This window comes from Heterocephalus glaber, unplaced genomic scaffold (assembly GCF_053883595.1).
Source record: "Heterocephalus glaber isolate CG9 unplaced genomic scaffold, H.glaber_assembly_v1.0 deba00001481, whole genome shotgun sequence".
NCBI lineage: Eukaryota > Metazoa > Chordata > Mammalia > Rodentia > Bathyergidae > Heterocephalus > Heterocephalus glaber.
The window spans coordinates 19,095,729-19,123,322 of record NW_028258317.1 but is presented as its reverse complement, the minus strand read 5'-3'; the positions used below and the strand labels follow the sequence as shown (position 1 = coordinate 19,123,322).

General features: G+C 39.7%; 1 protein-coding gene across 1 annotated transcript in view; it reads right to left on the bottom strand.

Annotated features, from left to right (window-relative positions):
- The window catches only part of Smu1 (SMU1 DNA replication regulator and spliceosomal factor), a 29,275-nt gene extending 13,918 nt beyond the window's left edge, over positions 1–15,357 (bottom strand). The window contains exons 1-6 of the mRNA XM_004838393.3: positions 15,205–15,357; positions 12,212–12,422; positions 10,423–10,575; positions 9,232–9,342; positions 2,514–2,642; positions 517–636 (exon numbers count right to left, since the gene is read on the bottom strand). Of these exons, the coding sequence (XP_004838450.1) occupies positions 517–636; positions 2,514–2,642; positions 9,232–9,342; positions 10,423–10,575; positions 12,212–12,422; positions 15,205–15,230 (750 nt within the window). The 5' untranslated portion in view covers positions 15,231–15,357. The remainder of the gene's footprint in view (positions 1–516; positions 637–2,513; positions 2,643–9,231; positions 9,343–10,422; positions 10,576–12,211; positions 12,423–15,204) is intronic.
- Positions 15,358–27,594: the final 12,237 nt, after the last annotated feature.

Here is a 27,594-nt window from a genome sequence, read left to right as displayed (position 1 = left end):
ATATCAAGAAATACTTCCAGGGCCAGGGATTTAGCTCAGTGGTTCCGCCACCTGCCTCACAAGCGCAAGGTCCTGAGTTCGATCCCCGGTACCAAAAAAAAAAACACTTCTGCTTTCTTCTAAACTGAGATTTTCTAAGGCCGGCAGTACAAATAAAGAGGAAGAGGTAATTAATCATCTGTTTATGGTGATAAGTTGTACATTTTATGGGCCAAGTAAACCTGATTTTTGCATCACAAACAGAATAGATTTCATCTATTTTTAATGTTGTACTATTACTCATTCAAAATAACACACATATAAATCTGAATCATAAAAATGATTTAAATTTTAAAAATAAAGGTGTTCCCTTGGTTAATAATAAATTCAGTTTATTTGGGTTTTTAAATTACAAAAGTAATGCATATTCAGACACACAGATCCTTCCTCAAATAATCTTACAAATAAGGCACAGATAAGAAATTCAAAGTCAGTAATTCTTCCCAAGGGAAAGCTAATATATTTAAAATACTTTACCTTCCTGATTTTTCCAGTAGTAAAGTTCCATACTTCAATGAATCCATCAACAGACCCAGTGACCAGATATTGACCATCTGGAGAAAATCGTGCACACTCCACATGAGATTTCTGACCAAACTGTTTCAAATGAAATGAAACAAAAGCATTTTTATCTAGTGTCCTTAAAATAATTCCCACTGTAATTTTTTGAGAAATCCTGCCCTTACATGAAGTCAGAGCCAGCCTATATATCAGAGGAGTGTTTCTACACCTGCACACAGGGTGCTAGTGATGATTTCTCTGATCAGTTTTATTTCTACCTCAGACTAAGGTTTTGCTAGAATCAGCTACAATTATTAACATGACTTTCACGCTCAAGATGGCCTAATATGTTCCTGTTGTGCATGGAAGGGATCGTATTTTCAAAGTAAATGTATATTTTCCTACACTATTTTGTAAACAAACTTTCCATCACTGTCTCATGACCTTCATTTAATCACATGATAATGCATAACTGATCAAATCAAGGAGGACTAATTAAAGCTGATCAACCATTTACCATTGATGATGTTTCCAATAATATATGAAAACTATAGAAAATTATAGATGGAAGAATAGAGAAAAGTTCTAATGTAGATTTCACTTCCAATGCCAAAAACGGAAAATGTTTATACCATAAAAGCTTAGCCTTGTAGCATAATTATTATGGATTTCTACTCAGCTGCAAGTTTCAGCCAAATTAGGGCAATGCTCAAAAATACTACATATGGGCGGGGGATTTAGCTCAGTGGTTTTGCCACCTGCTTCCCAAGTGCAAGAACCTGAGTTCGATCCCCAGTACCAAAACAAACAAACAAACAAACAAAAAATACTACATGCAAGGGCCAGGGATTTAGCTCAGTGGCACCGCCACCTGCTGTGCGAGCACAAGGTCCTGAGTTTGATCCCTGGTACCAAAACAAAATACTGCATGCAAGTTAGAACATATAATCCACAAAAGATGAAGCTAAAATGCTAAACTAGCCAGACATGGTGGAGCATACCTATAATCTCAGCACCTGGAAGGTTGAGGCGGGAGGACTGCCACAAGTACAGGCCAGCCTGGGCTACAGCAGTGAGTTTTAGGGGTTTTTCTTTCTTTTGGTACCAGGGATCAAACTTGGGTCCTTCCACTAGCAAGGCAGGAGGCAGAACCACTGAGTTAAATCCCTGGCCCTGAGCTAAATCCCTGGCCCTAGTTTGGGCTACATAATGAGTTCAAGGCCAGCCTGAACTGCACAATGAGACCCTGTCTCAAAAAAACCAAAAAAATAAAATAAAATACTAAAGTAAAAATTTGAGGAATATAAAACATTTTAAAATTTGTGGATTCAATTAGAGCACAAATCCAGAGACACTGTAATACAAGGTGCCAAAATAGCAAATATATTTGTAATTCTGGAAACTGCAGCAATTATTTTTTCTTTTTCCTAGAAAAGTCTCAGATTAAAATTTAAAAATAAAGACTGGGATGTGGTTCAATGGTAGAGTGTTTGCCTGGTATATATGAGGCCCTGGGTTCAACCCTCAGCATCTCCACACTCCAAAAAAGGAATAAGTCACAAGATGATAAAATCATCTTCTTTAAATATCACATAAGCCTACTTTATAACTCATGCCTGGCATTTTGACTAACATACAGCAGGCAAAACACAAATGCAAGTATGCAGAAAGTTTACAGTTAGTCCCCAGGTTTAACCAAAGAGTTAACCATTCCTCCAAATGTAGGCATCTTGAGAGCAAATGGATGACAGATGACAGGCCCGATGTCAAATATATGTCTACCTGGTCATACATATGAGCTGTGCTGGTAGGCCACAACAGTATTCCAAAGGACGCCAATAGCAACTCTGATTTGTCAGAGCTAGAGAAGGAGTTCTTCTCTCCAGTACCCAAGCTCCTGTCACAGGGCAAGGCTGAGCCCATGAGGAGTCCAACAAATGATTACCAACTGGCTGAGTGTCTAAGGATCTTACCTTAATATGCCTGCTCAGCTGTGTAGGAAACTTTTCTTCTTCCACATCTTTGACCGCAGCTTTGCCTCGAAACAAATCTATGGTCATACCAGGAGGAAGCAACCCCTGGTGCTGTTGCCACTTCAGTGCCTATGAAAAAAGAAAAGTATATCAACCTGCTCAGGTGTTTTTAAGATCTGGACATGATTGTTCAGACAAAACCAAGCTTAAAAAGAGGAAATAGTGAGCCTTCCAGATGCCAGCCAACTTTGCCCATCCAAACACAACATAAAGAACACAGGCTGTGTCTAAGAATACAAGTTGAAAGCCAAGAAGTCTGTCTATCCCACAAGTCTATTTTCCTTATAGGTATAGCTCTTTTTTATAAAACTTGAAAACCAAGAGTTCCCATAGTTCTAATACTCAAACACAGCCACTGTTTTTTATACCCTACATTCATTTTTTTTCTCCCCTTATATAATGTACTTAACTGCCCTATTAGTAGTCAGTCTATATGTTAAAATTTTGTTTTTTTCACCTATCATCAGATCACACTCTGCCATAATTATCACTTAACAGTTGCAAAACATGTCATCTAATGGATGAGTCACAGTTTACTTAAAAGGGTATATTCCCCAGTGTCCACCACCAACCCCCAACCAATGTGCTTCACCAGGTCACAAGCCAGAAACCTACAAGCCAACTGAGAACTAATGCCTCTCTCCTCACATTTAACCATTTAAAAGCTGAATAAAATTAATTATAAATACAATTTAATAATAAATATAACAACCAATTAAAAACTGGATAAAAAGGAAGAGGAGAAATTACAGGTCCGAATAAAATTTCAAAAATTTACTTCTTCCCAGCTACTTGGGAGGCTAAAACAAGAGGATTACTTGAGCCAACAAGTTCAAGACTAGCCTGCACAACATAGCGAGACCTTCATCTCAAAAATTATAAAAAAAATTAAATTACTTCCATGCACCCTTTCTTAAGAAGTTACTAGACTTGTTATTCTATCAAAATAAAGGTCTAAAATATAAAAGAAAGAAAACAGATAACTACAAAATATGACCCAACACAAGAGGCCAAAAATTTCCAGTGTGAAGATCAAAGAACCCCCAATAAAATAACTGCAATATGCACCAATCCAAGAAAACTAATCCTGATAGCAACAAATAGACCCTCCAGAAGAGGATGAGGAAAGGAGGAAAAAGGACTTTTTAAAATTCTGGTAAGAAGAGTCAGGCTGAATTAGTAGATGTGCAGAGAAAATTAGGCAAAAGTTGAAAATTAGGCAAAAGTTAAAAATAAGGCAATTATTATTATAATTCATCATAAAATTATGTTAAAAAATTAGTTTTTAATGTGAACAATATTTATGTAAAGATAATTATGCAAACACTGAATACCGATTTAACCAAAAGTAGTGATATAATTACAATGAAAATCTAAGGTGTGCATATTGTGGAGCATAGGTATGAGATATATAATCTCCCAATGAAGAAAATAGCCAATGCCTACCAAAAGAACAGAAAGATCAAGCAATTATAGTATAATATAGTATTCAGCTCTGGAGGTGTCAGATTGAAAATGATCGTGGAAGAATCAAAGATGAAAAAGGGCAGTAGTACATGGCAGCACTATTTTCCAATAGGGGTCCTGAAGTATTATTTAAACTATACACATTACTCTGTTAAAAAAAAAAAAAAAAAAGAGTAAATTCAATAAAAAGCAATTAAACAGGAAAATAAATTCCACTCTTCTACTGGACAATATGGTGACTATAATGACAGTACTGTGTATTTCAAAAAACCTAGAAGAAATGTTTTGCAAGTTTCATTACAAGCAACAATAAATGCTTCCAGATATGATTATACTGCTCTGAGCATTACACAAATGTACACGTGTACCAAAACACCACACAATAACCCATAAATATGTACAATTTTTATGTGTCAATTTAAACATTTTAAAAAACGAAAAAAGCCTATTTTGAATCTCATTACAAATCTAGGGCTGGGAATGTAGTCAGTGGAAGAGTACTTCACTAGCTTGTGAGGTCCTGGGTTTAAACCTCAATGCCACCCAAAAACAGAAAAAAAAATATCACCATAAGCCTGTCACAAAATGGTCCTTTCTAAATGTTGATTTAGTACAAAAAGGCTATTTACACTCCTATTGTTCACTTGTGCCCTGTGTTATTTATAAAACATTCATTTTTCTAGCTAGCTTTATAATAATGCCAATGCTGAAAATACTAATAAAAAAAAATCACCAACAACCAGCAGGTGCCTATTTACAAGATGTCAGGCAATATATAAGGTGCTTCATGAGAATTAGCTCATTTAATACCATAACACCACAATAATTAAATGAGATCAAAAAAGTAAAGTCATTTGCCAAGACCAGACAGCTGGTAAGTAAGAGAGCTTGGATTCTACCTAGAGTGAACATGTGTTCTAATTTCCCCAGGACAGTTCCCATTTGCTCCAGCTGGTCAGCATGGTGACCAGCAGCACACTCAGCATCTTAAAAAGGATTACTCTATGAGAAAAGAAAAAAAAATGGAAATGAAATCTATGTAAACAGGGAAGGGCGGAGGGGGTGAAGGGTGCAAAGGCACTGGGGGAAAAAAAATAAGAACCAAGATATATCATGTAAAGGTACAAACACCCGATGGTAAATGTAAATGAATTGTATACCTAAAATGTACCAATAAAAGAACTAAAAAAAAAAAAAAAAAAAAAGGGATTACAGACAGGAAAAAGGGACCTTCAACTGCTGTGCCAATTAACACTTTTCAGGCCCCAGGCCTTTGCCAGCACCCTCACTGTAAAAAAGGGAACTACTGGGCTAATCAATGCCATTCTAAATATGAAAAGGACAACAACCCTCTCTTTTCTCTTGGATAAACTCTCAATGGGGCCTAGCCCACAAATAATGAGGGTGAAGGCCTTCAATCAGATGGGAAAACAATCATCCTTTCCTTCTGGCCAACACTTGGGGAAGCACCAGATTAGACTTGCTCACAAAATAAAAGACAGATGATAGATAGGTAGGTAGGTAGGTAGGTAGGTAGGCAGGCAGGCAGGTAGGTAGATAGGTAGGTAGGTAGGTAGATAGATAGATAGATAGATAGATAGATAGATAGATAGATAGATAGATAGATAGCGTTCAACAAAAGTTAAGCTCTTAGAGGGAAAGATTCCCTCAAAAGGTCCCAGGAAAGTCTTTGGACTCCTTCCAACCGAAACCATAGGACACATTTTGAGAAATCTAGACTAAATGCTTGAGGGGTAATGGTGATTCCAGGAATTGTAGATGCAGATTATCAGGAAGAAATTATGATATTAATGCAGGGAAAGGGGATCCAAATTTTTACTTCTAAAATGAAAATTGCTCAACTCCTCTTCTTGCTATATTGGGTTCCTCTGTCTAAAGAAAAGGCGAGGGGAGATCAGGGATTTGCTGACACCAGAGACCAAGGGTCTATTGGGCTCACCCCATCACAGCCTCTTGACCTACTTTGACCATTCAGATTAAAAATAAAAGCTTCCTGGCCAGGGATTTAGCTCAGTGGTTTCGCCACCTGCTGCGCAAGCGCAAGGACCCCAGTTCAATCCTCAGTACCAAAAATAAATAAATAAATAAAAATAAAAATAAAAATAAATAAAAGCTCCCTAGGGCTGCTAGACACCAGATCAGATGTTGCTGTTATTGCAAAAAGACAATGATCACCAAACTTGGAACCCGCTGTGAGTTGGTAGGCATTGGAATCCAGCCTTTCATGCTCCAAGGTGTGCTATTCTTTCTGTGACTGGCCCAGAGGCTAAAACAGTGCTCATCCAACCGTGTATCACTGATATGCCTATATATCTTTGGGGTAGAGACCTATTACAACAGTGGGTTTTTTCATTAGATAACCCACCTTTTTACAGGTGCCACTGCTATTACTCCCCTTGCCCTCACCTGGCTCACACAGGAGCCGGTCTGGGTTGAGCAGTGGCCACTAAAAGGAGAGAAATTACATCAAGCTCACCTCTTAGTACAGGAGCAAGTACAACAGGGACATATAAAACCTTCCCAGAGTCCTTGGAATTCCCCTACTTTGTCATATCAAAAAAGTCAGGGAAATAGAGATTATCGCATGACCTCTGTTGGATCAATGCAGTTATTCAACCTATCGGGGCTTTACAGCCTGGGCTCCCTTTCCCATGTATGATTCCCCAAGGTTGGCCATTGATAGTGATCAATCTAAAAGACTGTTTCTTTACCATTCCTTTGGCCCCTCAAGATTGTGAAAGGTTTGCTTTCACCCTTCCTTCTATCTTCCTTCTATCAGCTCCTGCCCAGAGATTTCATTAGAAAATGCTGCCCCAGGCCATGCTTAATCGTCCTAATATAAGTCAAATTTTTGTGGCTCAGGCACTAACACCAATCAAACAACAGCAGCCTCAAGCAATTATTTTTCATTACATAGATGATATCTTATTGAATACTACAAACCCCCTAGAGCTTTTAAAGCCATATCATCAACTGCTAAAACAAGTCCAACGTTTCCAGCTGATTATAACACCTGATAAAATCAAAAAACCTCCCCCTAGAATTAGTTGGGTTACATTTTAAAAGAGGTTACTATCATGCCCCAAAAGCCCTCTATTAGAAGAAACCAATTGACTATTTTAAATGATTTTCAAAAAATGCCAGGTGATATTAATTGGCTCCATCCCCCAACCCAAAAAAAAAATGCCAGGTGATATTAATTGGCTCCATCCCAGTTTAGAGATTCCTACTCACCAACTGACATACCTATTTAATATTCTTTGGAGTGATCCTAATTTGTCCTCCTCTCATACCTTAACCCCAAAAGCTAAAAAATAGTTACAGCTAGTAGAACAAAGTCGCTGAGCTAGTAGTTCAACAGCGTCAACTGGATCACATAGATCCACAATTTCCTATTCAACTATTTCTTTTTCCATTCCCTGCTTACCTACTGGACATATGAGATAATTAAGTTTTTAAATCTTTTTGCGCCATTGAGGCCATAAAAACATCACATTTTATGCTAAGCTCACAGCTCCTCTTATCATCATGGGTAGAAAGAGAGTTAATTATCCAACTATGATCCTCAGGTTATTATCCTCCCATTCCTCATGTGGAATTTAAAACTTTGCTTCAACAGTCTGTGTCACTACAATGTGCGCTAGCTAATTTTACGAGAAAAATCCTTAGATCTTGGCCCACTGATAAGCTCTTGCGCTTTTTAACAATAACTCCTTTCATCCTTTCTAAGTTTGTTTGTTCTAAACCCCATTCCAAAGGGGCATACTATATTTACTGATGGCTCCGACCACACTAAAAAGGCAGATATAGTGTCAGGTTCTCTAAAGTTAACTAGAGGCAGATTCTCTTCCACTCAAAAGGCCAAGAATTAGATGCCATCATACTTGCTTTACAAACTTTTCCTCAAGAACCTTTAAATCTAGTCTCCAATTCTAAATATGCTATATATTCTATATAAACTATTGGGACAACCCATATCAAACCTTCTATTGCACCAGCTCTGTTCTTACTTTACGTACAACTACAAAACTTAGTCCAGACAAATTCTCGTCCTTTTTTTTGGTACTGGGGATCAAACTCAGGACCTTGCACTTGCAAGGCAGATGGTGGCACCACTGAGCTAAATCTCTGCCCCTCTCATCTTCTTTCATCCTCTTTTTATTATCCATCTCCCGTTCTCTATTCTAGACTCCCTAGACCCATTTCTAAAGGGAATAAAACAGCTGATACTTTGGTTGTTTTCTGCTTTTGATAAAGGCTCATCTCTCTCATGAACTTTTGCACCAAAACTGGCATGCCTGTCACAAAGATTTTGCTCTAAGATTCAGGCCCAAAATGTACAATGCTCCTCATGGTGCGGAGGGGATGCACTGGCCCTCTGCTGGGGGTTAATCTCCAAAGATTGAGACCTAGTAAAGTTTGACAAATAGATGTCACTCATGTCCCCTTTTTTTGGCCTTTCATATGGACATGTCTCCCTGACACGTATTCAAAAATGATACATACAATTGCACAGCAGGAAAAAACTACTTTTCAGGTTATTTATCATTGCCTTAGCTGCTTTGCTCACACTGGTCTCCCTAAACAAATTAAGACAGATAATAGCCCTGTGAATACTGATTCCATTTTCAACCTTTTTACACACAATAAAATTCAGCCAAACTGTTACCATTCCTTCCTTGCCTGCATCAATACCTAAAGCAAACATGTGCACTCACCAGAACACTATCCCTCTGTTGTTCCTGAATCATTCTGGGAGTCTGAGTCAGTTCAGGGTTCCATTTCGGTGGAGTCCCCTGACCCTCCACAAAGATATTCTCTGTCTCTCAGGTCTTCATTTGTCTAACAAGGTTTGCTGTCATGAACCCAATAGGGTCTCACTTTGTAGTCTAAAACTCACAGCCATCTGCCTGTGTCTCCTGAGTGCTGAGATTATAGGCATATGCCATGATGCCCAGATAGAGCTCATGTTCTTAACCACTATTCTAACATTGCCTCTCCCAGGAAAAGAGGAAGTGTGGCATGGCGATAGCTGCTGGTTCAAGTAGCTCAAGAGGTAAACCCATTCTTAAGGTGCCTGATTTCTTTAGCTCAGACAGAAAGATTATATACACACAGAAAATGGTATTGAGAGTTCAGGGTAATTTCAGTTCCACAGACATTTAATTACCTGTCCCAGCAATGCCATGAGACGAGATGGAGGCACTACACTGACTTCCCCAGCTAAGGCCTGGGCAATTGCTGCTCTTCTTTTCTCTTTGCTACTTCCATCTGGGTATGCCTAAAAAAAGGAGAGGAGGTAGCATTATTGCCAAGAAGCAATGACAAGAAATAAGTGTGCTTATTTAAAACAAACAAGCAAAACATTCCAAGAAGAAAAACATGAAACTACCCAGTTAAATAGGCTGTTAACACCTAATCAATTTATTTTTTAAAAAATGGCTTTCCATTTCTACCCATTTGCATCTCAAAAGTATGAGGCAGGAGAGAAGTGATGTCAGCCAATCCACAGTTATTTCTGAAGAGTCCAAGTAAACCACAGAAATGCTTTTCAGTTTTTGAAAAAATTTACAGGAGCAAAGGACTCTCTTACATTCTTTAAAAAGGTCTTTTAATCAAATGACACCCAGCCCCAAAGCATTTCATCACCTCTAACATAAATCCTGTTCTAGTAATCGAAACTCCTTTCCTTCATTTTCATGGTCTCTAAATTTACATCAACTTTCTATTACCCAATGCCTATTAAATTCTTCTTCCCTTTATTCTGACAAGTGAAAGATTAGATGGGAAAAAAATACACACACACACAAAATATAAGGTTTCAGAAAAACAGAAGACTATCAGTTACCATGTTCTACCAGTACACATAATCACTCAAAGGAACAAACTTCTGGAGACAGAAATGGCTAGGAAAAATTGTTACTGAGACAAATGCTCAGTGAACATACTAGCAGTCTGTCAGCCCCTCAGGGTCAAATAAGTACTTGGGCTAATGTGGAAATAATATCAGAATAAAATTTTTCACTTTTTTACTAACCAACATACAATCTCAAAATTAGGAGTGTGTACAGGAGAAGACTCTCAGTATAATCAGAAAACTGGACAAGACTATTTTCTTTAATGTATGAAAATTTAGCCAACATATATAAACAGAAAAGCATCCTTCTCAAAAACTGAATCAAATCAGGGCTGGGGATTTAGCTCAGTGATGCAAGTACAAGGTCTTAAGTTCTATCCCCAATACCAGGGGAAAAAAACAAAACAAAAATTAAATCAAAATCACAAAGTGTCCAATGAAATGATTTTTTTTTAATTACTGCATATTTTCAGTTAACACGTTTCTTTTTGTAACCAGTCATACCTCACGAGGATCAAAATAAGACCTCGCCAGGAGGTTCTCCAGATGAATATACCGCTCTGGTTGTGTTTGTTTTAACATGATCATGGGGTCAGTCTGTCTCAGAAGTGACCTGGCAGCACCCAATTCACGGAGCTCAATCAACTCCAAAACAACCTGGACAATGGAAAGAAAATGGATGTCCCAATGCATTGTCTTATAAATCTTCCTATCTCATTAACACTTCTAACAGATATGGCCAACCAAAATGATTTCCAACATTGGGAAATGCCCCTTTTCCTTTTCACTAGCAATTCCAGGTAAACAACTGAAGTAACTATAAGTAACAACTTCAATTCTTCAAACTCCAACTTTCACTTTTATCTACCAAGCTCTCCTTCTCTCAGGTCTCATGTTCAGAATATAGATGTTAAAGAAAACTAAAGGCAAGAATACTTCCATGGGCTCCACAGAAACCTTTCTCCAGGTACCAAAATAGGAGTAGAGGAATTACTGAACTTATGTGAGTCATAAAGAAATAAACTTATTTCCCTTTTTTTCACTTCAAACAATACTTCAATTTCTAGAAAATCCACCTATTCTCCCCTTGCCCCTGCCTGTCTGTCTCTCCCTTCTTTCCTCTCTCCATAGTTATTCCTTTCTCACTGATTCGTATTTTAAGTTTATTTTTCATTTTTCTCAATGTTGTTTAATGATAATTTGATCTCTGTCCTAGGATCCTGGCTTGGAACTTCTAAAACTTTGGAATTTTGCCAGTAACAGATATGTCTGAGTCACTTTAATCACACTTGAGTTTGTGCTAGGGCAATGGCTAAAGTTAAGGACTGGTTACCAGAAAGGCCAAATATATGCTTAGAAGGTTGGAGGCTCTGAGCCACCCCAACCTTTAGGGGAAAGGAGGGAGGTGAATACTGGATCTGGAGATTGAATTATCAATCACGCCTACCTAATGAAATCCCAATAAACATGTCAATGGAACTTCCTGGTTGGTGAACACACTGTCAGGTGGGTGATACACACCAATTCAAGATAGTAGCACAGCTTATATTCAAGACCCTCTCACACTCTGCCCTGCATGTCTCTTCATTCAGCTGGTTCTGACCTACATCCTTGATAATTAAACTGTAATCTTAAGTAAAGAGCTTTTCTGAACTGTGAGTCATTCCAGCAAATTATTAAATCTTAGTGGATCAAGGGACCCTCAAATATGTAGCCAGTTGATCAAAAGTGTGGGCAGCCTGCACATGCCCAAACCAAAGCTGGTATCAGAAGTAAAAGCAATCATAGAGGACTCAGTACTTGTGGGATCTGCACTACTTCCAGGTGGTTAAAGACAGAAATGAATCACAGTACATCAGATCAGTTAAGAAATACACTGCTCTCTCAATTCACCAACTTAATTCATTCTAGATTCTGGAAAAGATAGCCACATTTTTGTTCATGTGGGAAAGATGGTCGCAGTCGTGGTCATCACCCAATGTAGAGTATGCAAACAAAAACACAATTTTTCTAAACGCTTCTGGTTGGGAACCAAATTGTTCACAAATAAAGTGAGGTACCATTATACTTATAATTTCCCCAAGTTCAATCCCCAGCACTGCAAAAAAACCACTTCAATTTGGGAAAATGTTGGATTTTCTAGGAAAGAAAAAAAATATAGTGTCAGGTGTGAGTTTTACAGACAATTATAGTCCTATGGTGCTTCACTGATGCTTTAGAGGAGCAGGCAACAGTCCAGGGCCCAGCCAACAATAAACCAACATGAGATTACTAGCATTACCACCATTCTTACCTGTTCATAGAGATCAATAAGGGTTTTGTCTGGCAATTTCAGTGATTGTATAGCCTGTAAAACAGTATCCCAATGGCCACTATTAATGTCAGCCACAAAACTTTCAATACTGTCCACAGTATTCAGAGACACAGTAGTTTCTTCCTGTAAGGTAGCCAATGCCCGATGTAAACTGTTCTCCTTCAGGTACTGCATAATAAGACGGATCACACTGAAAGAAAGCAAGTCATTCTGCTCAAGAATCTTCATTTACCAGAAGCCAAAAGTAAAGTCCACCCCAGCTTATTTCTCCTACTCAATCATTTTCCTACTATCTTCTTCTTCTTTTTTTTTTTTTTTTTTGGTACCAGGGATCGAACTCAGAAACTTGCGCTTGAGAGGCAGGTGCAGCACCACTGACCTAAATCCCTGGCCTTCCATTTCTTTTTTTTTTTTGGTACTGGGGGATCGAACTCAGGTCCTTGTGCTTGCGTAGCAGGCGACAAAACCACTGAGCTAAATCCCCGGCCCCTTCCATTTCTTTTTTAAGACAGGCTCTTGCTCTGTGGTTCAAACCAGCCATGTCCTCATTATGTAGCCCAAATTGGCTTTAAATGTACAGTAATCCTCCTACCTCAGCCTCCCAAGTGCTGGGATTACAAACATGCACTACCACCCACCCCACCCAGCTACTTTCCATATCTTTATCATGTGAGTAAAACGTTCCAAAAATCACAAAATCTAAGTTCCAAAGACCCCCATCCTAGAGACAGGAGAACTGGAGTGCACAGTGGGGAAATCATTTGCCCAATGTCTCATGGTCAGAAAAGGAGATGGTACCAATGTAACTCTTTATCTCCTAAGCCACCCAGTTTCTTATGAAATCTTGTGACTATAAAATTGCATACTTTAGTGAAATGTTTTAAACCTATTCTAGTCACTGATATAAAACCATCAATAACTGAAAGATGATTTTGTCTTTTTAAAATGTCAACAAAAAATGTGAATTAGTATTTTCTTAATGGAATTTGCTGAACACAAGCAGAGCTACACGTAAAAGAAGAATAAAGCTATGTCTCATTTGCAAAAATCACATCTGCTTTTATTTTTTTACTGAAAACAACCTTATGAGGTAGATTATCTCCAATTTATAGATGAAGATTTGAACAAATAAAAGAGATAATAAGTGGAAAAATGAGGATTTTAAATGTCAGTGTGGATACATCCCTGATGAGAAAGCAAATGCCCTCTTAAAAGCTCCTGCAAAGCCAGGCATAGTGGTACATGCCTGTAATCCCCGCACCCAGGAGGAGTGAGTTTGAGGCCAGCCTGGACTATATTTTGAGACCCTGCCTCAAAAAAAAGCAAACACTTCCAAAAGGAAATTGTGCCTCAAAAGCATAAGGTCTTGAGTTCAATCCCCAGTAACAAAAAAAAAAGAAAAGAAAAAGAAATTGAGTATTGCTACCTGCAGTAGTCTTTTTCTTTCATGGCCCTTTTATCAGAGACCTAGACCTACAATATTCTAGTATGGTACTATTTTCATTAGCACAGTTCCACTGACTTCCGCTCTGCATTTCCCAAATGAGATCCCCCTCTCCCCAGAGAGCTCATATTTGCCACTAAAGAAAACAAATGTACTGGCTTCAAATAGAATGTAATAAAGAGCTAAAAGCTTTAGAGTTTGAATTGGAGTTCAGTCACTTACTGTGACCTTCGGGCAAGTCAATTAACATCTCTGTTCCTGTTTCCTCCTCTGTTGAGAAAAATGCCATCTGGAGAATTGGAAAGAGTTGACTATGCCACTACAGCATGCTTAGCATAGAAAATACTTAGTACATAGTATCTATTATTGATAATAAGAACATGCAACAAACATTACTACTATGGCAGGGTCAAGGCTGGGAGAACAGTCTTGACAGCTATCATTCAGGCCCCAAAAGCATTAAGTCCTTTCCAGCTCCTGCCTTGACTTAGTTATCTTAACTTTCACCACTCATTATCATCCTTCGCTTTATTTTTCTCACTTCCCACCATCTGTTAGACTTAGTATTTTACTTATTATTTTTGTCTACTGTTAGCATTTCCCAATTTAAAAATATATCCTACATGGCTGGGGATATAGCTCAGTGACACCGAACCTGCCTCGAAAGCGCAAGCTCAAGGTCCTGAGTTCAATCCCTGGTACTGAAAAAAAAAAAAAAAAATATATATATATATATATATATATATATATATATATATATATATATCCCCCAAAAGGGAAAAGCTGTCTGTTTTCTTCGCTACTGTATTCCCAACATCTTGAAAGGCTCATAGTACATTTCAGTATTTGCTGAATGAATAAACTTCCCTTTCTCCCACAGCAGGCCTTTAGGACTTTTTCCTTACACTCAGAACAAGGAGAGGTGAAGGGTGTACTCCCGGAAAAGCCCATTAAAGACATTTTTCAGTAATTCACCATTTTCCTGCCTCTCCCTCACTACCTCCAACCATCATTTTTCTGGCACAATCTCCAGATTCTGTCAACCCTTTGGGGCCACACAGAATTCACTGACGCAGTTTTGGTTTTAACTGGGCGCCAGTATGGGCCTGATAAAACAGCTAGTCGTTCATTTATTCCTAAAGCAGTAACTAAGCCTCTATGGTGTGCTAGGGCACTGGGACTATAAGGAAAAGGAGCCCCCAGACACCAACACAGGCTAGTGGGAAGGGCCTAGGGAGTAGTTACTGACAATACTAGGCAAGAAGTACTAGGCAGAGGAAAGCAACGGGTCAAGTCCGCAAAGTGTGCCTTTCCCCAGCCCCACGCCGCTTAGTGTGGGGCTCTGGGCTTCACGCTACTATCTCGTAAGCCCACCTCCGAGGCAGTCAGATCCAAAAAGTTTCTTTGTGGGCAAGTAACGGCCCCCCACTGCCAGACCCTCGGATGCCTCCTCCTCAGTATCCTCTTCCCACACCATTAACTTCCCGGCCCCTGCCACGCCGCAAACATCTACAATCACTGGACTCACTCTGAAGACTCGATTTCGATTGACATAGCGGCAAATCTCCGGACGCAGGCCCCACACCACGATCAACCCCAGTCGCAGAACGAACCGACGACACCTCCGGCGGTCTCTACATCACTTCCGGCCGAAATCCGACGCCGGAGTAGAACGTACAGAAATAAGGGGCGTGGAGTGCGTGGGGCGGGGCCTCGACCTCCTAATCAAACGTGATACCTACACGCATGCTCAGTGAAAACTCGTCGTCACAGATTTCTGATTGGAAGTACTGGTTCGGAAATTTTGCTCTCGTTTGATGCAATTAATTGATTAGATTTCTTTTTTTTAAACAGGGTCTCGCTATGTAGTTCAGGCTACCCCACGCCCAGCTAGATTTAAAGATGAGCTGAATATACAGTACTTCATTGAGAAATAAATACAGTTGAAACCAATGGAATACTACCCAGTATTTCTAGGAAGAGTTGATTTTTTAAAAAAAGACTTTGAAGCCAAAACATAGCTTAATCAATCGTGAAATATTTGGGACCCAGCCCAGCGTGGTGATGCACCCCTGTAATCCCAGCACCTGGGAGATTGAGGCCGGAGGATCACCATGAGTTCGAGGCCAGCCTGAACTATACAAAAAAAAACAAACAAACAGGCCCGGGGATTTAGGTCGGTGGTTTCGCCGCCTGCTACGCAAGCGTAAGGACCAGAGTTCGATCCCCGGTACCAAAAATATATATATATATAATATATATTATATATATATTATATATAATATATATTATATATTATATATATTATATATAATATATATTATATATTTTATATATTATATATATTATATATAATATATATTATATATTTTATATATTATATATTATATATAATATATTAGAATATCAATTAGGATTTGCATACTCAATTCTTGGAAAGAACTAAATTACTTGTAGCATTTTCAACCAAGTATTTAGTTGAAAAGGGTTTCATTGCAGCAGTATCATTACTGGAAAAGCTATAAACCAAAATGCAGATGTGTAAAAGGAGATTTGAGAATCCAGTAGATTTTAAATCATACATTATAAAAGTTAGCAATAACAAAGAAAATGCAGATATATTAATGAATAATCACTAAGTTGTCCCGGCTGAGGCAGGAGGATCGCAGATAGTTCGAGTCCAGCCTGAACTGAACTACACAGACATTGTTTCAGAAAACTAACAAAATTGGCAGCACAATGATAAATCTATGTTGCAAAATTATGTATTGAAATAATTTATTTGAGGATTTCCTGTCAGCTTTCAACCTTACCTGAACTGACCCCAAATACTTGCCACACAACTTTCTTTTTTTTTCCCCCCAGTCCTTGTTCTGTAGTCTTAACTGCTTCATTTTCTTTTCTTTTCTTTTAACTGGAGATTGAATGATGCAGGGCCTCTGACCTGAGCTACATCCCCAGGCATTTTTCTTATTTTTATTTTTTATTTTGAGACAGGGTCTCACTAAATTACTAAATTGCCCCAGCTTGGATTGAACTTGCAGTCCTCCTGCCTCAGCCTCCCAGAGTGCTGGGGTTACAGGAATGCACCACTAGGCCTGGCTTCTGGTTCCTTTTTCAAATCATCTATTTCCCATCAACTGTGTGTGTGTGTGTGTTATTGAGGACAGAACAGTCAGGGCCTCCCATATGGTAGACAAACAATATACCACCAAGCTACAAGTTCAGCTCTACTATCAACTCTTAAAGGACATAGTCTCAAAGATCTCAATTTAGAGTCTAAATATTTACTTCAACATATGGTGAGATAATCAGACAATTTCTGAGATATTCCTTCACTATCCCATCATATGACACCATATAGAAAATTATTATTGCTGGGGTGGCAATCCTCCTGCCTCAGCCTCTGGAGTGCTGGGATTACAGGTATGTGCCACCACAACCACCATTTGTCAAGTTATTCTTAACTTCAATTAAAATTACCTACCTATTTTGCCTATAACTCTACACTCTGCCAGAAGATTTTTTTTTGTTTTTGAGACAGGGCCTCACTTTATCACTCACTTTGTACTTCAGTCTGGCCTTGAACTCACTATGTAACCCAGGCTGGCCTCAAACATGGCAATCCTCCTGCCTCTGCCTCCCAAGTGCTGGGATTACAGGCATGTGCCACCACACCTGGTTTGGGAGATTTTTTTTTTTGTATTAAATTCTTTTATTGGTACATTGTAGATATACAACACAATTACATTTCTCATTGAGAATTGTACCTTTACATGATGCATCTTGGTTCTTATTTTTTCCCCATTCCTAGCCCTCCCTTCACGCCCTCCACCCTTCCCTACTTACAAAGACTTTATTTCCATTTTTTCCATTTCTCATCATTTTTCCTTTCTTTTCTTTCCTTTCCCCTGCCCCTTTGGGAGATATTTTAAAATGTGTCGCATACATAGCATATTATCTATTAAATTTCACATTCCAAAATATATCTGACCTCAAGATTTTCAGAAAAAGTATTGCATACCTGACTCATCTGTCTACCTATCCATCTAATCTCACTTGTATGTATTCATAAGGGTTATTTGTTCACCTAATATCATCTGGGTGATGGGATTTAAACTAATATTTAGTCTCCATTTTTCTGCATCATTGGAACTCTTCTTCACAAGCATGTCAAAATAAAATTCTTTTTAAATTTAGGAATAAGGGAAGGGTGAAATGGAAAGGAAAATACAATTAAGATGTGTTATGTACATGTACCAACTCCCTACAATCAATAATTATGTGTTACAAACATGTACTAATACAAAGAAAAATGAAAAAATTAAGAATAAGGGACTAGGAGTAAAACTCAGTGACAAAGTGAGTACTTAGCAGGTGTGAGACTTCAGTCCCCAGCCTTTTCTCTATGAAGAAAAGTCATAGTACTTAAAGGTGCAAATGTCAGTTATCTGAAGAATTAATTCATGTGGAAAAACTGAATCTCTAGTCATTTCAATTTTAGAAAAAGGCCTCTAAACAAAAGGAAAACAAGGGATGAAAAAAAAAAGGGCATAAACTGTGGGAGTTGAGAGTCAGGAACTGTATTCTGTGTGCATTGCTTGCTGCTTGAGAAAATTCCTGGTGGCAAGCAGCCAAATAAGTTTCTTTTTTTTTTTTTTTGGTACCAGAGAGCAAACACAGGACCTTGCGCTTGCCAGGCAGGCAGGTGCTGTGCTGCTAAGCTACATCCATGGCCTAGCTAAATAAGTTTCAAGTCAGAACTTGTTTGCTGCTGTGCCTATGGTTTATGCCTCCATATCAATCAGATCTTAGACACCATCCTTAAGAAATGAGACTTTATCATTATTGTTGGCAGCCGCCGATGTAACCTCATCTTTTGCTTGTTAGATGTATCGAGTTAACCTCCGATTAACACTCAATGCCTGTGCCTTCCTCATCCCATCCGTGTTTTCTCTGTCCTAACAGAGTGAACTATGACATTTACATTACCATGTGTACTGAAACTGCAATCTTTTTGAGGGCAAGGATCAATCTCACAGTCCAGGTAGCCTAACAGGTGCTTTACCGCTGAGCTACATCCCCGGCCCTGAAATTAGAGTCTTTATCTAGTTAGGAAGGAGAGATCTTCCTCTAAACCAGATGTTTGTCTAAGTATTCCAACTATGTAATTTGCCAGTTTTTGTGCCCTTTCCATGCTCAAAAGCATAAGCTTTTGTGCCCTTTCTGGTCCCTTGTCAGCAAGTTGGTAAACTTGCTAAAGATTGCTAAAGATCAGTTTGTCTAGGAAATTTTGTTTCTAACACTAGAAAAATGAAGTGTCTCATATCGCTCCATTCATATATAAAGATACTCACTCTGCCATACACACGCTGAGATAACTTCTAACCTCTAAACCAGACAACTGCATTCCCCAAGAGTCTTCCCACCCCACACTCGGAGGCTGGGTCACAGGATTTTTAGCAAATGATGGCCTAGAGTGCCTTCTCAAAAGTCCATTTATCTGCAGTTCATGTCCTTACCCCAGCAGAGGGCAGGACGGCCACAGAAAAACTACTATTGTAAACCCAGCCTCCAGATGTTTTAACTGGTTATTAAAGGAGGAGAGCTGAGAGAAGTAGAAGTAGAAGGCAGGGTCAGTATTTGAGTGTCAAATTGAGGTGAAAGTTTTGCTTTACTGCCTATTGATCTGGACCAAGTTCACCTAATATAATAAGGCAAAGTCTAGAAAAAAATTGCAACACAATTCTGACAGCTTGTGACAGGATATGACTTAGAGATCTTTTAACTGAACCTCTTCCTTTTTAATCTTCACTTCTTGCACCAGGGCAGAAATTCTTGACAAAGGACCCTCAACTTTTTTTGTATACTTACATGGACAAAAGCCACCCGTTACAACTTGGAACAAAATATGCTTTCTGCTCCTGTCAGAGATTGCAATGTGTCTCTGACCCAAAGTCAAAAGGGGAATTTCTCCTCATGGATCAATTTTTATCTGGGCTTTCCCAGAAGCCTTCCCACTTCTGCTGATACACTGACAAAGGCATCAGCCTACGTATTTTGTAAAGCTGAAGCCATCACTGGCAAGGGGAATGGAATGACTGTGGTTGGCCTGGGGCTGTGGAGAGACCACTTTCCACCCACAGTCTCAGGTCATCTGGCATGGAAGAGGAGAGGAAGCCAATGGGACACTGTGTGGCAACTCTATAAGGCTGGTAGGGGGCACCAAAGGATCATGCATACTAGAAAGTAGAAAGGAGGAAATAAAAGACTTCTCCCAGATCTCACAATGAGCAAGTCTGAAGCTTTCTAAAACCCATTTCTACTGACTCCTGTGCCTTCCCTTCCTTCTTTAACCAGTGTCTAAATTAACGGCTGCAGGTGCTGTCCTCTCTAGAATAGCCAAGTAAGTAGAAGATACCCAGGTCCATGGGACTAGGGGAAGCAGAGGGGAAAGAAGTCTTCCTAGAAAGGCGAGGAAATGGGACTGGTTTGGGGCACATAACCTGAGGAGATTATGCTTGGATACACTTGCCTATCACAGAAGAAAGCTACCTCACTGGTAACAGTGCTAAAAAGGACAACTATAGGTGACCATGTGCTATACCCATGACTTCAATCCCCACTCTTGTCCTAACCAGTTAAACTAGAAGTGGGTACCAGCTCCAAGAGCATGTGGCCGTAGGCTGACTAGCATCTTATGATCCGTGCTGGCTCAAAATGATGAGTGGAGCTGCTCAGTTTTTCTCTCTGCCTCAGAACCTCAGAATGATCTTGAAAACGTGGGGGAGATCAAGGCACGTAGGAGCAGATGTGAAAAGATCCTGAAGAGTGAACCTCAAGGCCACGAGATGAGTAAGAAAGAAGCATAAGGGAGCTTTAGCTGAGAGAGACAGACAGACAGACAGAATACTGAGCTGAGGGAAGGAAAGGGGGTATGTATACTATAAAGGAACCATGGAGCAGACCCACAAAACATGGTGAGTGGTGTCAAAAGAGGCACAGTGGAGTGGGAGCTTGGAACTACTCCTTGCTGATGAGGATGCTAGAGTGACTTCTGAGCCCCATAAAACCTCCATTTTCAAGTTCCTGAATTAAATGTCTGGCTGTCCCATGGGGCCTATCCCCCCACTCCACCGCACATCTGGTTGAACCCAGGGCCTGGAGCATTCTATCACTGAACTATGTGCCCAGCCCTTTTCATTTATTTTGAGATAAGGTCTCACTCAGTTGCCCAGGCTGGGCTTGAATTTGCAGGAGTATGTCACTGTGCCCAGCTTTCCATCTCTTGAACTCCACTTCTATCCTTAAATAACTCCTCTTTCCCTTGAAATTGCCTGAGAGAAACTATTTCTTGCTTCCAGGAGAACCTAAGCAATACATCCCACTGAAGCTAGGGCTACAGTATTGACGGTTGATAAAATTATAGATTACAAGGTATAGAAAACCCGCTATCCCACCTCCCAGCTGTGACTTCAGAGAAACTGCTTAACTTCTCTGTGCCTTGATCTCACATGAATAAGAGTATCTACCTCTAAATTTTAAAGGACTAAATGTGTTAATACACAAAAAGCCCTTAGAACAGGGTTTGGCATATAGTAAGCATTGTATAAAAACTTGTTATTATTATTGTCCATTAAGAAGGCAAAGTCCAAGGGAAAAAATAAGAACCAAGATGCATCATGTAAAGGTACAAGTTCCCAATGAGAAATGTAATTGTGTTGTATACCTAAAATGTACCAATGAAACAATTTAAGGAAACAAAAAGAAAGAAGGCAAAATCCTATTATGTATTAACACAAGGAGAAATGACAGCTGTAAGTCAAAATAAAGCCTAAAACTGGTCAGTTTGGGAGTGAGGACCTACCCTTCTCTTTAGTAAGAGGCTTCTCTCATAGATGGGCTTATACTATCCTAGGTGGTGGCTGGCTGGCCTTCCTGTGGTCCTCCACTTTGCCGGGACTGCTAGAATCCCTATGTCTCCCACTCAATTTAGCCTCTGTGACACAAAACCACACAGGAATATGTGGCTAGCACCTTTTATATTTACACAAAAGGATTCCTGCCACAAGGCTGGGGCTCACATAAGAGGCCAATTCCCAACACTATGATTTGTTAGCACTTGTGGTGTCAGGGTTTCCGCCAGTACACTTTTGATCGGGGATCTGTGCAAACAGAATCCATAGGGCTGGGTCACAGCGAGCCCCAGCAGCTCCTGTACATTCCCCACAGGGATTTCCCAGTGTTGTTGTCCTTTTAAATGCCATCTCTGGCCTCCTTCCCCAGATTATTTTCCTACAGACTCCAGGGACTCTAGGGCACAGAATTAATTCTAAACTTATATACCTGAAATCCCCAGCCTTCCTTTAACTCAATCAAGTGGAAAATTCCACCCTTATTTTCCATATTATTCCTGCCCATAGAACAGCAAGAGATTCTCCATTTCTCTAATTGCAACAGACGGTTTTGGGGGTCTCTGGCAAGCTTTTTCTCTGTGGTGTTCTAACCATCTCCAGGGGTGGGCCAGCAAAAGCCAGATTTTATCAGGTATTTCTCTTCCCACCACATATGAATGGCCCAGTAGTAGGCACTGACCCACCAAGGTAAGATGATTGAATTATCTCTTCTGAATATTAAGAATTGGAAGGGCCGGGGATTTAGCTCAGTGGTTCTGCCGCCTGCCTCGAAAGCACAAGGTCCCAAGTTCGATCCCCGGTACCTAAAAAAAAAAAAAAGAAATAATTGGAACCAAATAGTCTAGTTATAACTGGCATGAAATGATGAAGAGTTATGGGCAGTCACTCCTGTTACATAACAGGAAAATGGAGAAAGCCAGGCTGCCAAGAAAAGAATAACAGTTATACACTGCGAAAGAGACATGAGAGCCACCAAGAGTACTGTCTGGGTTTCTGACTGCTTTTCTTCCTCACAAAAACATTATGTGGTAGGGGCTCCTAAAATATCCCATTGTATAGATAAGGAAACTGAGGAACAGAATTGAGACATTGTCCATATGGCATCATATGATCTAGCTATTCATAAAAAGGGTAAAACTTTAAGCATCCTAGTCGTGTGAGCTAGTAAAGGACCTCTTTTTGTCTCCTTACACTGGTTTGGGTTGAGATTTCTATCACTTCTGATTTAAAAAGAGTACTGATAGAAGAGAACTGAGATGAATTCTTTTCAGCTATTTTTCCCAGTGTTGGGGATCAAACCCAGGGTCATGGGGCACGCTACCCCTGAGCTGTATCCCCCTAAGGTGGATTCTTTCTGGAGTATCTAGCCTTGGATGTGAAAAGGGACACTAAGGTACAAGAAAGAAGGTGAGAAAGGGAGCAACTACAGACATATTTGGATGTGGGAGGGGGCAGAAAATGGAGGAAGTTCACACTCATTAACCTCACATTTTTTTTTTTCCTGTGAGGTGGTATGAGGCAAAGTCTTTGTGTTGAGATCACATTACTTGAGGTGAAGAAAGATAGTGCTGCTAGAAAAAGAAATAGCTGTGACTAGGATAGGGAACTCAGTTCCCATCATTTGTGAATACAGATGATAAACTTTAGGTGGATGGATCCACCTAGCTGTGTCTTTCTTCAGCAAGGCTTAACCGCATTGTGCTGAGGATTTGGGGTTTTGCAGGGTGAGGTAGGAGAAGGAGGTGGAGGGACATGGAGGGGGAGGGGGAAGAGGAGAAGGAGGCAGGACATGAAGGGAGAGGACTGTTGGGCTGTGGAGGGCTGGAGGTGTCAATGAGGTGGAAGACAGGTTTGGTGAAAGTCAGTGTGTAAAAGAACTGAAGAAATAGAAGCATATTTCAGAGCCTGAAACATTGGATTTTGAGATTTCTGAGATGGAAATTTTCTTGCTAATGACAAGCTTCAGGACATGACCACAAAAGAGAATGGAAATGGAGTGAAGGGGAAATGGAGGAAATCATGGAATTTTGGGGTAAATACATGTAAACATAGCAGCATAGAGACACACATAAATGTGGAGCCTGAACAGGCAGAAAACAAGTTAATCTACAATTACAGTACAATTACAGTAAACATAGCCTCTTGCCCCTCAGGCTTCTCTGAACCAGCACGTACTAAGCGATCCTAACATTCTTGCAGGCTAAACTACACATAAAAGTAAATACTGTAATAAGCACACCTTTGATGTGAAACACACATATTTCTTTCCAGTAGCCTGTGCCCCTTTTCTTGGACTTGATGCGTACAGTTGTCCTTATTTCACACCTTATGGGCCTTCTAGAAAGACCAAAGTAGTGGAGCACATCAAATTGGCTCCTTTAATATGTAACTTCTAACACAATACAGCTCCTCCTGTGAGATCCACAAGTGCAAGCTGACCTAAAGAATGCCTTCCTGGGCATTGTGTTGATCATCCCATACCCTTTACACACCCTCAGACCCTCATGAAAACTCCATTTTCACCCTGAGGATTCAGTCTTCTCTTGGACTCTCCCATTGCTCTCTTGCAGCGTGTCAATCAACTGTTATTTTTCTATATTCCTTGATTATTGGTAATTTTTTTTACTGTTCATGGCACTAGGCCTTTCACACTCTGCATCTCGCAAGGCAACACATATCAGATACACCCAGACACGGAATTCAGGCACAGAACACAGCAGACATATACAAATTAATTGATATAGGACACAATGCAGACCCTTCCCTCTTCTCTCCCCACTATACAACACAGAGAGGTACACGCAGGGACAGCAGGGAATGCATACACACGGATAAGAATTCATGTACTGAGCCATGTATAATCATATGACAGACATGGAAACTTTGACGCACACACCACAGTCCTGTGACTTAAGGGAATTAGATTTTCCTCAGGGTATTGTTTTTCTTGTTGACTTTGGCTACTATGGCATCCACAAGGCATAGCCACAGTTCTGAGAAAAAGGACTGAAACCTGAAGCTGCTCCTAAGTTAGAAACAAAGACCTTGGTGCAGCACAGCCCTACCTCACCAGGCCACAATCTCTGCTCCTATCTGAAACTGACATTAAGCTCAGATGCTGCCCCAGGATTCTCAGTGAAGGGAAACAGAGTGCTCCTGGGACAGCTGGCCCAAGCTGAGCAGACAAGCTCTGATACCTCTGCCACCACCTTCCCTAACCCAATCGTCTCTTTCCTGAACAACCCAGCCTTCCCCCATATAGCAGCCTGCTAGGGAAAGGGATCAAGGGTGAGAAAAAGTGAAACTAGAGAGACAGGTTAGAAACTAAGGCTTCAGCCAGAGGAAAATGAAAGGGCCAAGAGTGTTACTAGGTGGGAGAGTGACATGTTTAAATTTCCATTTTAGAGCTCCCAACTTGGTACGTAATAAAAATGCTCTGGTGGCTTCCTGTAGAAGTAGTATAGTAGTCTATGTGGCAGAAAATTTAATAAGGGGCATCTGATCAGGTAAGAGAGGATGGAGAAGCCAGGCATGGTGGAACACACCTATCATCCTAGAACTCTGGGAAACTGAGGCAGGAGGATCTCAAATTCAACCCAGTCAGGACTACTTAGCAATTTAGCAAGACTCAGTCTCAAAAAATAAAAGAGCTGGGGATGTAGCTCAGTGCGAAGGCTCTGGGTTCAATCGTCAGTATTACTGGGGTGTGGAATGGTTTCTAGAGCCAAGAATAGTATGAGTGTAAATAGAAAGAAATGGAAGTGGCCAGGAATTTGATAAGAAAAGCCAGCTAAAGCTGCCCAGAGCCGGGGCCATAGGCTTTCTCACACTAATTAAAACTACAAGGCAGACACAGAAAGTTAACTTACTAATTAATTGTGAAAAAATACCTGTTTGAAGGTGGAAAATCTATTCATCAGCACAGGCTTCTCATCAGCATACAAACATACTCTAGTATCTTTCAGTCTTTTTTTTTTTTCTTTTTTTTTTGTGCCGGGGATCAAACTCAGGACCTTGTGCTTGCAAGGCAGGCGCCGGAACCACTGAGCTAAATGCCCCGGCCTTTCAGTCTTAAAGTTCTTCCCTGATCCAAATCATTCTACTTCATAGCTCATCTCATTTTTCTGCTTCCCTTCATCCCAAAACTTTCAGAAAGAATTCTTCTCAAATGCTACTTCTATTCTCTTTCCTGTTCATTCTGCTTTATTCCAAAATGACTTGCATCTACCATCCCACAAAGTTTTCTTAGGTCAAGATCATTGATGATTCATGTTGCCAAATCCAACAGGCACACCCAGGTCCTCATCTAGAGAAAACTGAGGCTCAGAGGTTAAGTAGAATTTCACTTTTTGCAACTTGGCCCAGTTCTCTCAGTGAAGACAACTGAAAAATATAAAATAAATCTTCCTGAAAGCATGGAAGAGATAATAAATGGGTGTTTGTGACTGCTTCCCCTTGGGGTATATTAGTCAATGGATGACTGATTATGAGGTATATGACTTTTTAGAACTGAAGCAAAACTTGAGGGGTTAACAGCTGAGAACTTTCCAAAACAGAGGAAAGGTATCAAGTCACAGATTCAGTTAGTTCTAGAAACACTAATAGGTTAAATAAAATGACATGTATACTTGACCACATCAGAGTAAAGCTGCTCAAAACCAGTGACAAAGAAAAAACTCTATAAAGCAGCCAGAGGGAAAAAGATGCACTACATTTTTTTTAAAAAGCAATAATAAAATGAATACATGACTTCTCACCAAAAATAGTAGAAGCCAGAGGCAGTAGAGTTACGTTTTTGAAGTACTGAAGGAAAAATAACTAGACCACTTGCCTTCCATGTGCGAGGCCCTAGATTCAATCCCCAGCACTGCAAAACAAAACAAAACAAAACCCTACAAAATTTAATTTTTACGCCCAGCAAAAATATCCTTCATGAATAGGACTCTGATTTTTAAAAACTGTAAATAGAGGCCAGGGATTTAGCTCAGTGGTTCTGGTGCCTGCCGAGCAAGTGCAAGGTCCCAAGTTCAATCCCCAGTACAAAAAAAAACCCCCTGTAAACAGAGGAGCTGGGGCTGTAACTCAGTGGTAGAGCGCTTGTTTAGCATGCAGGATACCCTGGTGTTTAGACCCCACCATTGAAAAAAAACCTGGAAATAAAATCATAAGAAACAATTGGAGAAATCTGAACATGGACTATTTGATATTAAGGAATTTAATTCTTTATTTAAAATTATTGTTTGTGTTTTAAAAGAGTACTTATCTTTTAATGCTAGACAATGAAATATTTTCAGATGAAATATTGTGATGCCAGGAATTTGCTTCAAAATTATCTGGGACCGGGTAGGAATTGGGTGGAGCAAAACAAGTTGGACAGGTGTTAATTATTGAAGGTAAAATGATGGCTACAGAGTTCATTATATTGGTCTCTCAACTTTTGTGTACATTTGAAGTTTTTGTTTGTTTTTGTTTTTGAGAAAATGTCTCACATAGGACTCAAATGTGGCAATCTTTCTGCCTCAGCACCACCACATTAAAATTAAAGTTTTCCATTCTACAAAGTTGAGAATGAAGGCAAATTAAAAATAATAGAGGTAAAATAAAGACCTTTTTAGACAAACAAAAAGTGAGAAATGGTCACTGGTATAAAACCCCTATGAAGAAATTTTAAAAGCTATAAACCAAAAGAGAGAAGATTATATCTTGTTTACAGTTTGAAGGCTTAATATTTTACTTATTTATTTGGTGCTAGGGACTGAAGCCAGGGTCTCACACATAGGCTCAGTGTTATAAAGATATCAAGTCTCAGGCCAGGGGTGTATGTAGCTCAGTGGTAGAGCTTCTGTGTAGCATGTACAAGGACCTGGGTTCAATGCCAAACACCAAAATAAAGAATAAGATATAAGGTCTCCTGATTAGTAAGCCATAGACTCACCATCTTTTCAGTCAAAATGTCAACAAGTAGGGTTATGGTGGTGCATGTTGGTGGATTTTCTTTTTAG